This window comes from Malaclemys terrapin, chromosome 14 (genome assembly GCF_027887155.1).
Source record: "Malaclemys terrapin pileata isolate rMalTer1 chromosome 14, rMalTer1.hap1, whole genome shotgun sequence".
Taxonomy (NCBI): Eukaryota; Metazoa; Chordata; order Testudines; family Emydidae; genus Malaclemys; species Malaclemys terrapin.
Genome location: NC_071518.1, coordinates 26,630,604 through 26,648,174, shown reverse-complemented (window position 1 = coordinate 26,648,174; position 17,571 = coordinate 26,630,604). Strand labels below are relative to the sequence as shown.

The following is a 17,571-nucleotide window of genomic DNA, read 5'->3' as shown; positions in this document are numbered from 1 at the left end:
CCAGTCTCGGGAGAATTTTGCTCTTTTGGAAAAGGCTCTCAGCACAATGGAACCATCTTACGTTGCTGGAATAAAAGGCATTTCTGGAAGGTATTTCAATGAAAATACGAAACAGTACAGGCCACATAGAGAAAGGGAGAGAGAGATAAGGAAGAATATGGTTGAAAAAATGTTGAAGAAACACTGGGCTAACCCCATTATTTTGTGCTAGGTTGGGTTAAGTAAACCTACAATAGAGAAACCTTTAAAAACTGATTAATGGATTACTATTAAAATGAAGTTGGCATCTGCTGACTTGCTGCATTTTTATATGTAAAACTGATTTCTGATTCTGCCTGATTCCAGAAGCAGCTTTTTAATATGTTTTTAAATAGAGACTTTACATTTCTTTTCATTGAGATTGATTAAACTGAATTTTTCTAGGTTTGTGTGGTCTCATAAAAAGTATTTTTGCTTTGGAAATCAGTGACTTTTTTTAAAAAAAAATTCTGCTGCATAGGGTAAGTGGTTGATGTAACTTCAGTGTGTAGATTAGCTTCTACTGTTAACATTTTTTTTTATTTCCAGTTGCTGGAATTATTACGGCTGATTTTGCCTCAGGCATGGTTCACTGGGGAGCTGATACCTGGGGTTCCGTTGATATCCCTGTCATTGGCAAGGTAAGGAGAAGTTGACTTGCATTCAATATGAGCAGTAGACCAGAAATAAATCATTTTAATATGCTTTCTGAAGATAAAAAATTAGGAAGGGTTGTGGGTGTCTTTCTGGTTTTATGCACCCATCCACCAGCAATACCTGGGAACCTTGACCAAAACTCTTGAGACAGTGTTCATTCTTTCTTATGTATTGAGAAATGGATCTCACTTAAAACACTGAAGAAATTAACTTGTTTCAAAGAGAGTATTTTTCTGTGAACCCACCCAATAAGAATTAATTTTTTAATAAAGCGGATGCTGTAAAAGCATTTAGTGCTCAGGTTATCCACTGAACAAGTTTAATCTGTGACACATAAAATGCAGTTCAGAAAAGCTTTTGCACTAAATCTAGGTATTTCTACTGTGCCTATTACTATAGTATCGGAGCACCAAAGTAACTGTTTAATTTTTAGAAATGCTTATTAGTACCTTATACTGAGATATGTGGAAGGAGGGGTGTAATTGTGTGACTTTTGTGCAATTGTATAATATGTTCATTTAAAAAAAAAATCAGCACTGGAAAAAAACAGATCTTATTAGAAACGTACAGTTTTGTGAAGTCTGCCGTTAGTGTCTGAACATCAGTGAAATAAGTTATTTCCTTGTGACAATGCCATATTTAGCACACTAATAAAAGAGGGGAAAGAAAGTGATCTTTGATACGCTAATTATTTTTGGTACTTGCATCAGAGTTTAGTAAATCAGCATGCTACATCTGCAGTGCTAACCAAACTAATCTAAAATACTGGCCTCCCTGTGGAGGTATAGAAATGTCATAGTCCATGGAGACTTGCACTGCATTTATGCAGGTCTGCCTTTTCTGTCATAGATTCAACAGACCTTCTCAGAGAAGATCTACAGTGCTTTAAACAACCTTAACATGGGGTTTAATTATATTAATGAATATCAGCCTTGTACTAAATAAATTTTTATCACTTGCTTTACCTACTACAGTAATTGCCTCAGTGCAGTGTAACACATTCAATCTGCCAGCTTGCTGTTAATCTCAAATGCATCTTTGACAAAAGAATCCATCTTATCTTTGTGTGTGTGTGTGTGTGTGTGTGTGTGTGTGTGTGTGTGTGTGTAGTTGCCAAATCTGGCACTTAATCAGGTCATTGAAATACTATATGTGAAGCTGTTTAGTAATATGAATGTAATAGGGTTGATGAGACCATTCGTATGATATACATTACAAAAGCTCCATCTTATCCTCACTTAATTTTGTATGTGGTATAGCATATATGCCTTCCTTTCACAAAACAAAATATTAATAGACATAAATGAGGCATGGGCTCAAAGTGGTGACATCTGAGGTATATACAGATAAATAAAGTGTAAGCATGTGTATGTGTGTTACACACAGCTACACACACTATTTAGAGATCAACAAGTTTGGTCATATATGTGAGAGATATATTCGGTTTTTTGTGCATATTTATGTTTTCATTTTTCCATTCTGACTTCTGATCTGAATTTTTAATATATGAATGCTTCTAGTTTTCATTAAGAAAGAGTGGATTATTTTAAAGGACTAGTCTCAAAATTATTAATTGCAATTTAGCAACAGCCAAGAACAATATGTAACAATGTAACTAGCGGTGTTTTGTAATTAAAATAATTTTACCTTTTTATTTAGCAGAAATGGTATAATTAAATTAATTATGGGTCTCCATCTAAAGTCAGTCCTGTCTAACATTATCTGGTGAATTTTTTAAATGCATATTATTTATTTATATTTAGCTACTTGGTAGCACTCACAGTATATTTTCCATTTGCAGTGCTGTAGCCGTGTTGGTAACCGGATATCAGAGAGGCGGGTGGGTGAGACTAACTTCTGTTGGTGGAAGAGGCAAGTCCTTCAGACTTTGTGTTAACTACTTATGCTAAACAATCGGTTGCACCTTGTGTTTTGCTGTGACACTGAGTTCCTTTCCCAGACCTGAAGAAGAGCTCAGTGTAGCTTGAAAGCTTTTCTTTTTTTATCAGCAGAAGTTGGTCCAATAAAATATATTACCTCATCCACCTTGTCTCGCTAAGGTATTTTCCAGACATTCAAGAAGTTGAGAGAGATAAGATGTTTATATAAGTCAACTAGATTCACGATAGGAAGGATGGAAGAAGTGGGTCTTAATTCCGGACATGGAAGAGGCCCTTGCAGACTAGCTTAATGTACCTGCATAGATAGCTGCATGGCAGATGTCATGGAGGTCAGGTGACTTTGTGAGAATCAGATGGCTGGAGATGAGAAGGAATATTGATGGAGTGGATGGTCTGGGGGTAGTGCTAAACTTGATATAGGTGGATAACTAGGAATGGGCAGAGCCTTGAAATAGATTATGAGCTTATATCTGATGCAATAGTGAAGGAATTTCATACTGGGGAGTGACGTGCTCATCAGTTAGGTCAAGGGAGATGACTTTAATAGCTGCGTTTTGTATGTATTGAAGGAGCAATGTGTGTATGATCAAGGCTAGAGAGAATGGCCAAGATTTTCAAAAGAGCAGGGCATTCACAGTTGAATTCAAGTCCCTAAAGTCCTTAGGCCAAGGTAAAATTGAATATTGAAGTCAGTGGGAGTGGTTGGGTATTTACCACTTTTGCAAAATCAAGCTACTTATATTTTGAGTGTGTGTGTGTGTGTTTAATGTATACAATATCTCTGTTAAACTGAGAGGCAGTGTAATCAGGACACTGGATTGAGAGTCAGGTGAACTGGGTTTTATTTCTCTTTCTCCCACTGACTTATTATGTCTCTTTATCTCTCTGTGTCTCAGGGTATGTCTACACTACGAGAGTAGTTGGATTTTACTTAAAGCGAATTTGTGGAACTGATATTACAAAGTCGAACGTGTGTATCCGCACTAAGGACAGTAATTCGACTTTGTGAGTCCACACTAACGGGGCAAGTGTCGACATTGGGAGCGGTGCACTGTGGGCAGCTATCCCACAGTTCCTGCAGTCCCCGCTGCCCATTGGAATTCTGGGTCGAGCCCCCAATGCCTGCTGGGGCAAAAAATGTGTTGAGGGTGGTTTTGGGTAACTGTCGTCATTCAACCCTCACTCCCGTCCTCCCTTCGTGAAAGCACCGGCAGGCAATCAGTTCGCACACTTTTCTGGTGATTGACAGCGTGGACGCCACAGCACTGCGAGCATGGAGCCCGCTGCGATCATCGCTGCAGTTATGGCCGTTGTCAACACCTCGCACCTTATCATCCACCTTTTTCAGAAGCAGATGCTGAGAACTCGGGTGAGGAGGCTACGGCAGCGCAGTGAGGACATTAAGACTGAGAGGGGCACAGACCTCTCACAAAGCACGGGACCCCGCGCCGTGAACATCATGGTGGCAATGGGTCATGTTGATGCCGTGGAATGGTGATTCTGGGCCCGGGAAACAAGCACGGACTGGTGGGACCGCATAGTGCTGCAGGTCTGGGATGAATCACAGTGGCTGCGAAACTTTAGGATGCGTAATGGAACGTTCCTGGAACTTTGTGAGTTGCTGTCCCCTGCCCTGAAGCGCAAGGACACCTGGATGCGAACAGCCCTGACTGTCCAGAAGCGAGTGGCCATAGCCCTCTGGAAGCTTGCAACGCCAGACAGCTACCGGTCAGTCGCAAATCACTTTGGAGTGGGCAAATCTACCATGGGGGTTGCTGTGATGCAAGTAGCCAACGCAATCGTTGAGCTACTGCTCTCAAAGGTAGTGACCCTGGGAAACGTGGAGGTGATCATAGATGGCTTTGCTGCGATGGGATTCCCAAACTGCGGTGGGGCTATAGATGGAACTCACATCCCTATCCTGGGACCGGACCACCAGGCCAGCCAGTACATTAACCAAAAGGGCTACTTTTCAATGGTGCTGCAAGCACTGGTGGACCATAGGGGACGTTTTACCAACATCAACGTCAGATGGACGGGCAAGGTTCATGTTGCTCGCGTTTTCAGGAACTCTGGTCTGTTTAGACGGCTGGAGGAAGGTATTTACTTCCCAGACCACAAAATAACTGTTGGGGATGTGGAGATGCCTATAGTGATCCTCGGGGACCCAGCCTACCCACTAATGCCCTGGCTCATGAAGCCCTATACAGGCGCCCTGGACAGTGAAAAAGAACTCTTCAACTACCGGCTGAGCAAGTGCAGAATGGTGGTGGAGTATGCTTTTGGATGTCTGAAGGGAAGATGGAGAAGCTTACTGACTCGCTCTGATCTCAGCGAAACCAATATCCCCATTGTTATTGCAGCTTGCTGTGTGCTCCACAGTCTCTGTGAGAGCAAGGGGGAGACATTTATGGCAGGGTGGGAGGTTGAGGCAAATCGCCTGGCTGCTGATTACGCCCAGCCAGACAGCCGGGCGATTAGAAGAGCCCAGCGGGATGCGCTGTGCATCCGGGAAGCTTTGAAAGCTAGGTTCCAGAGTGAGCAGGGTAACCTGTGACTATTACGTTTGTTTAAACAGAAGCTGAACCTGCCGTTTCTTTACCCACTTAATGTTGACTATCCTCTCCAGTTACCAACCCCCTTCCCCCCCTTCCAACACACCTTTAAAAATAAAATAAATGAAACTTTGTTCATTAACACCGTTTTCTTTATTAAGGATTTCGTGGTAAAGTGTTGAAACTGGGACGCAGACAGTGGTGGGGAGCGGGTGTAGTGATGGAAAGGACGCTTCTAAACTTGAGGAATGACAGGCTCCTGCTCCTAGAGCGGTCCACAGTGGTGGACTGGTTGTTTCAACAGAGCCTGCCACCCCTCCTTTTCGGGACTCTGTGTGTGGGGGCTATGTGACTTTGTGGCGGGGGAGGGTGGTTACAGATCCCCTGCTGCGTGGCTCTGTCATCCAGGCTAAGGACCGCTGCATAAGATCTGTAAGCGCCCTCCCCCGCCACAAACTCACATAGCCCCCCCCCACAGAACATGAAAACCACCTCCCAGACTGACCAGGGTGCCTAGTGACTGCAATGTGTGTGTGACCTTCTGCTGAACCTGCCCCGTGTCTGTACTCTGGTAAAGGTGACTGTCCTCTCCAATTACCAACCCCCTTTCCCCCCTTCAAACACACTCTCCTCTAAAAGAACATGACGGAAACAGTAATTAACAGAAACGTATTTTTTATTAACAACTACACAGTTAGGGGATGAAACTGGGATGGGGGCTTGGGTGAGGTGCTTTTGGAGTGAAGAAAAGGACTTATCAAATCTTTGGGAATGAGAGCCTTCTGCTACTTGAGCAGTCTTCAGGGGTGGAGTGACTGTTTTCACGGCCCCTGATGCCACTCCTTCTTGGGACTTTGGGTGAGGGGGGGATGGGACTTTGTGGCGGGGGAGGGCGGTTAGAGATAGAATGCAGCGGGGCTCTGTCCTCCTGCCTCCGGTCCTGCAGAACATCTACAAGGCGCTGGAGCATGTCCGTTTGTTCCCTCATTAGTCCAAGCAGCGTTTGAGTCGCCTGCTGGTCTTCCTGCCACCACCTGTCCTCCCATTCGCTGTGTGATCGCTGGTATTGTGACATGTTCTCTCTCCACTGGGTCTGCTGTGCCGCCTTGGCTCGGGAGCAGCCCATAAGTTCTGAAAACATCTCGTCCCGTGTTCTTTTCTTTCGTCACCTGATCTGCGCCAGCCTCTGGGAGGAGGATGCCGGGGTAGCTTGGGAGACGCTCGCAGCTGTGGGATGGGAAAAAGGGAGTGAATTCCTCACAAAGATACAGTTTTGAGAACAATGAATATAGTCTCTCTGTGAACAAGACCATGCACAGTACCTATCACATGTGCACTCAGTACAAGGTCGAATTTTCGGCCTTCCCATTGAGTGCCTGGGGTCTTGCTGTACAGATCACACAAGCGGGGCCGGACAACGGAATTAGGCTAGCAGGTGGACATGGTAAGCCGTAGACTTTTGGCTGCTTAAAGCTTAATTTATAGCAGTGCCCTCCTTTCACGTTCCAACCAATGCTCCTAGCGTTGGCCAGTTCCTGCTGCCGGCAATCCGGCCAGCATGAACTCTCCCCCTGTCCCACCCCCCTCACGGCTGTCCCCGGGAAAGATCCCTGCATGCTGCCCCTGACCCGCCTCTACCGCGTGGCTGTAAACCGCCGGTTACAGTTATGTAAAGGAACAGGCAATCAGTCCCAATACTAACATTCCCCTAATTCAAAGCAGGTCACCATGAGTGATATCATCTGATGGGGATTTTGGAGACAGAGAAAGACTGCATGCTGCGTGAATGCCAGCAAACACCAGGGCCATATGCCACCATGCTTTGCGAGGCAATGATCCCGGAGTACTTGCTGCTAGCCTGGCGCGGAAAAGTTTCCTACCATGGAGGATGCAATAAGGCCGCTCTCCCCAGGAACCTGATTCAAAGGCTTTCACAATACCTCCAGGAGAGCTTCGTGGAGATGTCCCAGGAGGATTTCTGCTCTATCCCCGGACTTATTGACAGAATTTTCCAGTAGCTGCACTGGGAAGGACTAAAAACTAAAGTGCCTAGGGCGAACTAATCATGAAAAACCCATTGTTAAGATACCATTCCTATTCTGTTCAAAATAAATGTTTAAAACACTTACCTATTGATCCTTCCCCTGATTCACGGTCCGGGTTACCGCCTTGGGAGGGTTGGTAGGGGATCTCCGTGAGGGGATGAAGAGATCCTGGCTGTCGGGGAAATCAGCGTTGAAAGCGCTGTCGACTGCCTCATCCTCCTCATCTCCTTCCTCATCTTCCCCATCCGCAAACATCTCAGAGGAAGCGGCCGTCGACAATACCCCATCCTCAGAGTCCACGGACAGTGGTGGGGTAGTGGTGGCGGCCGTACCTAGAATGGAATGCAGGGCCTTGTAGAAATGGCATGTCTGGGGCTGGGATCCAGAGCGTCCATTTGACGCTTTGGTCTTCTGGTACCCTTGTCTCAAGCCTAGTCTTCACTTACCGGCTGGTCCGGAGGCACGCCATCGATGTTCTGGGATCGATCCCGGAAGTGCTCACAATCGACGCCGGTACTCCAGCTCGACGAGAGGAGTACGCGGCGTCGACGGGGGAAGACTTCCGGCTGCGTCTGGACCGCGGTAAGTCCGGAGTAAGGTACTTCGAATTCAGCTACGTTATTAACGTAGCTGAATTTGCGTACCTTAGTCCGAAGTCCGGACTAAGTGTAGACCAGCCCTCAGCTCCTTGATTTTCACACGGCACAGTGTTGCATCCCGGCTGTATCCTCTCTCCGTCATGGCTTTTGAGATCTTCTCGTAGATCTTCGCATTCCGTTTTTTCGATCGCAGCTCCGAAAGCACAGACTCATCTCCCCACACAGCGATCAGATCCAAGACTTCCCGATCAGTCCATGCTGGGGCCCTCTTTCTATTCTGCGATTGCATGGTCACCTCTGCTGGAGAGCTCTGCATTGTTGCCAGTGCTGCTGAGCTCGCCACAATGTCCAAACTGGAAATGAGATTCAAACTGGCCAGACAGGAAAAGGAATTCAAATTTTCCTGGGGCTTTTCCTGTGTGGCTGATGGCTGGTCAGAGCATCCGAACTCGGACTGCTGTCCAGAGCGTCAACAGAGTGGTGCACTGTGGGATAGCTCCCGGAGCTATTAGCATCGAATTCCATCCACACCTACCCTAATTCGACATGGCCATGTCGAATTTAGTGCTGCTCCCCTCGTCGGGGAGGAGTACAGAAATCGATTTAAAGAGACCTCTATGTCGAAATAAATAGCTACGTTGTGTGGACGGTGCAGGGTTAATTCGAGTTAACGCTGCTAAATTCGACATAATCTCCTAGTGTAGACCAGGCCTCAGTGTCCACATCTGTAAAATTGAGATTATATTTGCTTTTCTTTTTAAAGTGCTTTGAGATAAGTATGAAAAGCTTATGTAAAAATAACTTGTTATTCCTAAATTCTGCAGTACAACCCTGATTTTTCCCTCTGCCCTATTATATTCCAAATTTTCTTAAATCTTTGGGAAGATAGGCTTTTGTATAAAAGGGATAGAAATGTATTGTGCATAACTATATGAAAGAGCTGTACGATGGTTTTTAACCTGGTATTTCAGATAACCTGAGGTTGGATAGTTGAGACTGAACGGTGCATTTATTTTAACTGTTCTTGATTAAGGGGTGGGAATTTGCCCTTTACATTTAGGTGATTATTTTTATACCATATTTTTGACCTTTCATGGCTATGTTTGGAGCTTGTGGTTGCTAAGCACTTTTTACCTCCTATAAAAATCAGTCACAAGACAATGACGGGTTTGAGACTGTATTTGAGAGGCTGGCAAAGTGGTTGGATTTTCTCATACTCGCAGCAATCCTCACATATTTCTTGCTGCTGAGCTGCTAAGACCATGACCTATCTGATGCTGTAATACTTTTTCCCTTTTCTCCTTTGACCCATTGTTTTCAGAGTTTCCTTAGAGTCTTGCCTGTGAACCACACATACTGCAGCTTGATGCCTCTGTGTGTAGCTTCTGGGTTTGCCCTTGCTCTACAGTTGACCTTGCAAGGTCTTTCTTTCCTGTAATATTTATATTTTATTCATTTTCAAGGTAGAATGTTTACCCTCAGAGTTGTTGTTCACATATTAGTAACAATCTCCATAGCAAAGAAATTTACAGTGAAGCTGTAATACTAAGACTATACAAACACATGAAGCTTAAATGTCAATCTACCCATTTCTGAGGGTGTATCTTTCTCTCTCATATAGTGCCAGAATTGCAACCATTAATTTTACTAATATCTCTGGGGAAGCACATCAGATTACAGGACATATTATACCAATATTATCAGAAAGAGATGGGATATTATTTTTGAACCATTTTCCTGCTCATAACAATGTATTTAGGATCTAGCTAATTAATAACAGGCTAGTTAAACTAGAAGAAGGCAAATAGCTATAGAACATTCCAGACTTGGGTGCCTAAAGGTTAACACCTAAATCCGTGTTTTGGAACCTAAAGGAAGGGAGTCTGATTCCCAGAAGTACTAAGTTCCTACCGCTCCCATTGAAGTCATTGCGTAGAGGCAGGCATCATTTAGCAATCGAATTGGAAAACTGACATCAAATAGAGACAAGGAGAGAGAGGTCTCTGGCTTCCCTGAATGAAAGACACATTGAACAAATGGACAAAAGATCTTCCCAGACTCCTCCCTGAAGCAGCAAAGGATTAGTCTGAAGTAATACTGGACACACAGCCCAGGGTGAAGGTCCATGATTTAGTGCCAGAATTCTGTACACACAAGTGCACATGCAGTGACAATAATATTGCAGATGGGAAATTAGCCCTCTAATTGGCTGATATACTGACTCAGGTGCCAACAACGAGATGAGCAATTATGGAAGGAATCTGGTCCCAAAGATGGACTTGGAGACCAAAATGTTCTAACTTGTCATTTTAAATTAGGGCCTGGTTTTCAGAGGTGCTGATGCACAATCTTTTCCCAGGGTTCTCTGGTGTAGCATAGTTTCTTGGTGTCCACCCCTCTGACCCGTTTTCTAGCCGTCTAGCCAGAAGCATTCTGGAGCTACCCATCCTGCAGATTCCAGGATGGAAATCTCAGTGTTTTAACAAATACAGCTCTTTGTCACATAGCTATGTCTTACAAGAGGAATTTCAGTCTCCTGCCAGCACAGTGTCACTTGTATATTTTGCTTGCCCTACCAAGATTGTCCCCCTACCACATCTTACCTTGGTGGTTACTTCTCCTGCAGCTCCTTGGTTATTTTGTTTGTTCACTGTGTCACCTGCATCCTCTCAGGGCACCAGCCAGATCCTTGACCCAACATGACTCAAGTAAACAGGGAAAAGGGCCTTGGGACCCAACAATGCAAATTACTGTTTCATTTTTTTACTTAAAAAAAATGAATTGGAACTAGCCTATTACTTCCCAAGGGTAGTTAATGGGGAAATTTTCAAAGCTACCTAAGAGCTTTAGGAGCACAAGTGCTAGTGAAAGTCAGTGGAGATTGTGCTCCCAAATCTCTTAGGTGCTTTTGAAAATCTTCCTCCTGAATGGCCTTTCTAAAAGATTTTAAAGGCTAAAATCCTTTATTTGCAAAGGCCAGAAAGCATTGTGCCCTCATACTTTTCATAACAATTGTCATTGTGTATGCCATGTATTTTAGTCAAAAGAAATGCAAAGAGATTTGATTAGTTATTTTAACACATTGAAGCTATGTCTCCGACTTAATAGCTTATTGCTGCAGTTTGACTCCTGCATAGCTATTCAGATTACATGTTTACAATTCCCAAATGTATGTATTTATTCAGAGGATAGTCTTAGCAGTCATTTTTATCATTTGCTGTGTGATAGATATTCCTAGCCTGGTGGTCAGTGTTGACCACGGATCCATCCATTCTTCCAGAGCCAGGGCAGTAATGCTATTATTTTAGAAGGAGGTGGTATAGTTCTAATAGTGCCTCAGTACATAATTTTCCTTTTGTAGCAATTATTTTCATCTTCTGCTAAGTGGCTACTATACGTCTTCGTTACATAAATAGCATTGTTATCCGTCCATTGGAGGAGCTGTGGAGGATATGAGTATTTTAAATTTCTTATTGTATAATTCCAGATAATTACTTGGTTTAAATCAATTTTGTCTTCAGTTTTCTGCAGATGATTTAGTCAGACAAATGAACGCTATTTTGTTATGTTTCCTTTCGTGTTCTTGTTGTTCACTTTTTTCATGCTTCCTTTTGGAAGGGTAAGAACTCTGAAATCCACCCATAGAGAAAGGTCTATTGAAAATATATCAGTGTTTGCTTGTAACTTGCAGGACTTCACATCAGCATCATTGCTGTTGTATTAAGCAATCATTTCAATATGTGACCTTTCATGGTGACAGTTTGGTGTTTAATTGAATACTTTCCATTAGCTCTCTTTTCTCAGATTGATTTCTGTACTTCCTTAGCATAATGAATATAGAGATTTCCAAGAACAAAAAGTGCTACTACCCTATTAGCCGTACCAGGAAAATAAATTGACACATTTCTCCAATTAAACGTGCTGGGTTTTTTGAAAGTTCTTTGAGAAATTCCTTGCTTCTTACACACCAGATAACGAAATCTCTTAATGCCATAATCTCTTAGTAATGTAGGATCTTTCTAGGTCTAAGGCTAGATTGTTTTATGCTTTCAAAGCATGAGTTACCAGAAAGGGACATTCTTTCCAAAAGACAGTTCTTTGAGTAGTGTCCCTAGGATGCTCCATGTCAAGTGTGTATGTGCTTTCGATTGGAGATTTTCGGTAGTAATGCCCGTTAGGCGCACTCATACACCCTACTCATTCTCGTGCCATGCAACAAAGGCTACGTAGGGCTGTATGGATGAATCCCCCTCTGTGCCTTCTCAACCACCTTGGCCTGAGACAGCACATCCAGCATGCCCACTTCAATTGGTCAAGCTTGCCTCAACTAGTCTTTAGTTAATTGTTAGTTTTATTAGTTTAGTGTTTAGTATTGTTGAATTTGCTGGTTTTTGTTAGAGGATCGTGCCTTGTCTTTATTCCTCTCCTCCTCCTCCCCCCACTTCCTTCTTGGAGGTTCTCCCTCCGCTTGGAGATATGCCAAGATCACCGGGGTTCTGATCATGGCCGGCTCCAGGCACCAGCGCAACAAGCAGGTGCTTGGGGCGGCGAACGGAAAGGGGTGGCACGTGCAGCTCTTTGGCGGCAATTTGGCGGCGGGTCTCTCAGTCCCTCTCGGAGGGAAGGACCTGCCGCCGAATTGCCCCGAGGAATGAAGCGGCGGCGGTAGAGATGCTGCCGAAGTGCTGCCGATCGCTGCGGTTTTTTTGTTTGTTTTGTTTTTTTGTTTTGTTTTGTTTTTTGGCTGCTTGGGGCAGCAAAAACGCTAGAGTCGGCCCTGGTTCTGATATTGTCTCACTTGCTGGGAGGTGATCCTAGTCAGTGACTGGCATTCCTGGTGCGTTCGTTCTCTAGGAGAAACACATGTTCCACAGAAGTACAATTTCTGTTTAGCCCTTAAAAGCAGGGCCAGGAAGAAAAGGAAGATTAAGCTGAGGAGGTTTTATGATGGAGTGCTTCCTCTGCCTCACCTCAGACCCAGGGCAGGAGATTTCCCCTCCCACGCCCACACACCAGTCTCAGCAAACATAGCGCCCCGTCAGCCTCGGCCCAGTCTTCACCTCGACCTTCCATCCTAAAGTGACCCTTTACGTCATCTGGATACGTGAAAGTTAGGGTTAGAATTTAGTAACTGGTCAGATATATATCAGGTTTTTATTTTACGTGGAGCAGCGCTTAGTGTCAGAATGCTTGTTACGGACTTATATACATTAGCTTTCAAATAATAATCTTATAATATAAAATAATAATCTTCGTGCAATCGATATCCATTATCTTATTTGTTAATGAGCTGGCAGCTACAGTACCACTTAAAAAGTCACTATTTGCTGCTTGGCAGTATTTTCAGTTCATGGAGTTTGTTCCACTGCTGTTCTACTATTCATAGAATCCCTTTTCAAGCACTTGTGGATACAGATGGTTGAAATACCATGTAAAATTCTTCTCTTAGATCCTCCTGAAAGCAAATAGCTCCTTACATGTGCAGTACTCCCATTTGGTCTGAAAGCATGGGATTTCCATTTCCATGAAAGAACCTCAACATGGTGCTATTCCCTTCCATTTGCTTCTATCATTATGCATACATAGGTGTATTTGTGCTGTACTATAAATTTGGTGGTGGTGTCTAATGACATTCAGAAATTTTTGCAATCTTTTAAATGTTGCAGGGTTTCTTTCTTTGTTTCTTTCAGCCGCCCACTTTGATGAATGACAGGTTTTCATCCTTTTTCATATGTGGGGAAAAAGCAGCTTTGATTCCCTTTCTCCTGAGAAATTTTACAAAATATTCCATAAGTCATCTTCAAACCAATGGTGTTTCCTTCTTTCAAGGTTCTTGGGATCATTTTCTTTTCTCTGAAGTCATATGCCATCTTGTAAAGATACATAGCAGTCTTCAAATTCACTTTTGTGTCCTGGAAAGTTGATCTAAGAAATACATTTTTCTACGAGATGATAAACTTGTCATCAAAATGTAAAAATTGTCTTTCATCCAATCAGATTTTTTTTCCTACCAGCTAAGACATTGATCTTGCAATTGACCACATGCAGATACACCGCTGTTCTTTCTCTGAGCCCCATTGCAATGGGTGATGTTCCGTGTGGGTGCACATCTGTGCAGGTGTGTGGTCAGTTGCTAGATCAGGGCCTTAAAACGTAATAAACTGCATTTGTCCACCTGCCGTTTTCCTTTTAGAGTCTACTAGTAACTGAAAACAATTTATTGGGGGAACTCAGTATACGGTTATAATTAACTTAGCAACAGTGACTGTCACACACAAATCTATTACTTATTTTGTGTACAAGATTCTAAGAGTTTTTTTATAAAAATAAATAAATAAATAAATATGTTAGTCTTTAAGGTGCTACCGGACTCCTCATTGTTTTTATAAAAATATAGCAGTTAAAATAAATAGAATGATTAGCAACAATCAGAGGAAACTTACAGTGCTTGCTGGGAAAACTGATCCAAGATATGTTTATACCTCAAGCACAAATTAACTCGCCCTTACTTGGGATAGCCTTCTTTTTATGGTGATTTGTATTGAGTGGTTATTTGTTCACTAGTCAGCCTCAAACATGTTCTAGGTGCTTTATAGACAAGAAGGAGAATTAGTATGAAGAGATTAGTATAGCTTTTTTTTCATGAGCATCAATACAATGAGATATTTTGATGTTCTATATCTGTCTAAGGCTATGCCTACACTTGTGATGGCATAAAGAGTACAGACTCTGCATGTCCCCCAAGCATGGGTATAAATAAGCAGTGCTTCCCCATCCACACTGCTAGGTGAATGGAGCAAAGACATGCTAGAACCTTAGGGTATGTACCCTATATGGCTCTCTACATGCCAGAGCAGTGCCTCTCCTGTCTATGCTCTTATATTTAGCATGTAGCATCCTGCTTCTGGAGCCTTTTCCTGCCACAGAGAGAGGCTTCACCAGTGGAAAACTGCCAGAGCTTTTCCCCGCTACCTCTCCCCAGCCAGAGCTTTTCACTGCTGCATGTAGCTACATACCACAGTCTGGCTGCAGCCTGCTTTCCTATATAAATTGTAGCTATACATACCCTACGTGATGCTCCCGGTGTAGACAAGGCCTAGGTAATGTTGTTGCTGGTCAAGTTTTTGTTGGAAATACACTTTGCTTGAACGTTGAATTGTACTAATTATAGCTTGGTTAACTTATCTTTTTAATAATCTAGTTTTGGTACCAGAGTTTCTCTATCTTCCTTATATTGTCTTTTCTCTAATGAATTCCTTCCTTCTTGTTCCGTAGTATCAGTCAATATCCATGTACCCATAGAATGTAAAATCTTGTAGCTGTAAAAGTGTGATATTAAATCTGGAAATTCAAATGCAGAAGTTGTAATTGTAATGTCTCTACGGTTCTTTGTGGTTGTGTTAAGTAAACCTTAGTTTTATTTGTGGAGTTTGGCTTACTTAGAATTTGCATATTCTGTAAAGTAAATTATTCCATTCATTGTGAGAATTTGAGCAGTAATCCTGTGACATGATATTCATACAGAAAAGCAAGAATTTGAAAGTCTTTCTAGTGGGAGCTCTCTGTTCTGAGTTGTAATACCCCTGTTGTCATTTTAGGCCGTTGTGTAAGTATTCCCTTTGTAGAAGTGGGGATCCAAAAGAATTTTTATCATGTTTTTTTTTTTTTAAATGATTGCTTTCATCCCACAATTTTACTTTCTTAGCTTGCTGCAGTACAACAAATGAACCTGCTAGCAGCTAATCTAGCGTGAGAATTGATATAATTACAAAACCTCCACAACCATGCGAGTTGGTAAAAAGCTAGTTGTCAAAGCAAACGTTTTTCTAACTGTTGCTTCAGTTCTGTGGTTATAGGAGAGGAACACCCGAAACCTGTAACAGTAGCAGTGGAGATAAAGTTCTCGCAGTCTCCTGAAGTAATGATATCCCATATTTATTTTCATTCCACAGACATTTGATGTGCCAGTGTCTTGTCTGAACAGAATATACCCCCACAGAAAATTGGGATGTTAAATGGTCACAAGTTAAGGCATTGCTCCAGTAGCAAATTTTCACCAAGATGTTCTTGTTCAATAATAACAACAACAATCCCTAGCTCTCATACAGGAATGCTAGCACTTACATCCAAACAAAAACACAAACTTCTGTGATTTCTGTAACTTGTAGTTTTTGTGTTATATGCAAATTTATGTGTTCAGATTTGTGTTGTTATCCAAGATATTAACGTATGCTGAAGAATACCAGACCCACAATCAACCCCTTAGGGAATTGATACGTGTTCCGCACACATATGCCATTCCAATGTAACACCATTGATTACTTGTGGCTTGTTATCTTTAGGCTGTATTTTTACCCACTTAACTGTAATTAGTTTTTTCTCAACTGACATTAATTGTGGACACAAAAATTAGAACTGGTCTTTTAAAATGTGGCCCATTTTGTCCTCTAGATTTGTTATATCCCTGCCTATTAGCACATAAAGCTATTTGCTGTGTTTGGCATGGCATCTGTGTTACGTATCTGTGTTGGCTATAACACTAAAGGTTCCTCTGCTGTATTGGGTAGGTTGTGGCTGGTTCTGGATGGGTATGCAAACTAGGAAAACGTCTGCATTCCTGCACCATCACCCAACCACAGTCCTTGGGCTCCATGAAGCCTCTTCACTGTGAACACTTTGAGTTCTGGTGATAATTATACTTTTTTTTAATGCTCTCAAGCTACGTTTAATTGATAGAATCATACTTTTAGTAACCTTTGTTAAATTCAGGATTTTTCATATTGGTAGGAAAATGGATTGTGTGTTCACACTGAACACACAAACTTGGGAAAAACTCTGTAGGACCACTGCAAAAATAATTAAAATAAATCTTGTTTTTTTCTACCAACAGGCATTTATCAGGCCATTTAGAGAGCATCATATTGATCCAACAGCAATAACCAGACATGACTTCATTGAGACCAATGGAGATAACTGTTTGATAACCATAATTCCACTGGCCTTCATGTTATATAAATTCCTCTCTCAAACACCAGGTAAGCTTGTATTATTTTTTTTTTCTTGGTGGGCAAAGAGGGGTGAGCACCTCTTGTCATAGTCAGGGGACTTCTGAGGTCTGGTTCTCTACTGCCTTGCAACTTGTATTGTCATTGACACCACTGCAAAGTTTTAATGTTTGCAGGTTGGAATTTTCCACTCACTCTGCACGGGTGTAAATGATGAAAAAAGGTGTGAGGCAATGGGAAATCAGTCCCGTGATTTTTTACCACTGAGAGATTCTAAAGGTAAGGATTGTCTTTTTCCAAAGTGCAGTCCCTTGTTCACTAGGTGTGGCAGCTGAAAGTGTGAGCTGGAGATACGTTTTGTCGTTAATACTCAGCTTGTCGCTGGCTATTCCTTTTCCACAGAGTCTGTGCTGAAGTGCACTGACTGTGCTGTCGCTGGTGTAGGCATGGAGCAAGGAGAATATTGAACCAAGGATCGTGGGCTAAGTGAGCCTGGAAAAGTTCAGGTTTTGCGGGCAGCCACACAGATTGGTTTCAGATTCTGCAAATTTGTCAATCTCATTCCTTTGCTTTGTGCTCCAGGGACTCAGTCTTGGAGTGCCAGACTCTTCTGGGACTCAGTCCGCTCTCTCCTCCTCTCCACACTTCAGGGAGAAGGACTACTGCAGTGCAGGCTGCTTCTTAACTGACCACATCTCTATGTCACAAGAGTTCCTTCCCACCAAGACTTCAAGGACCTAGTGTCCGAGACTGAGGCTGTCCTGGGCCAGTGTCTGAGAATCTCCTCCCTT

General features: G+C 42.7%; 1 protein-coding gene across 1 annotated transcript in view; it reads left to right on the top strand.

The window, feature by feature from the left end:
• The window catches only part of LOC128848763 (plasmanylethanolamine desaturase-like), an 81,398-nt gene that overhangs the window by 52,634 nt on the left and 11,193 nt on the right, over positions 1-17,571 (top strand). Inside the window, exons 3-4 of the mRNA XM_054048911.1 lie at positions 568-659; positions 16,666-16,810. Of these exons, the coding sequence (XP_053904886.1) occupies positions 568-659; positions 16,666-16,810 (237 nt within the window). The remainder of the gene's footprint in view (positions 1-567; positions 660-16,665; positions 16,811-17,571) is intronic.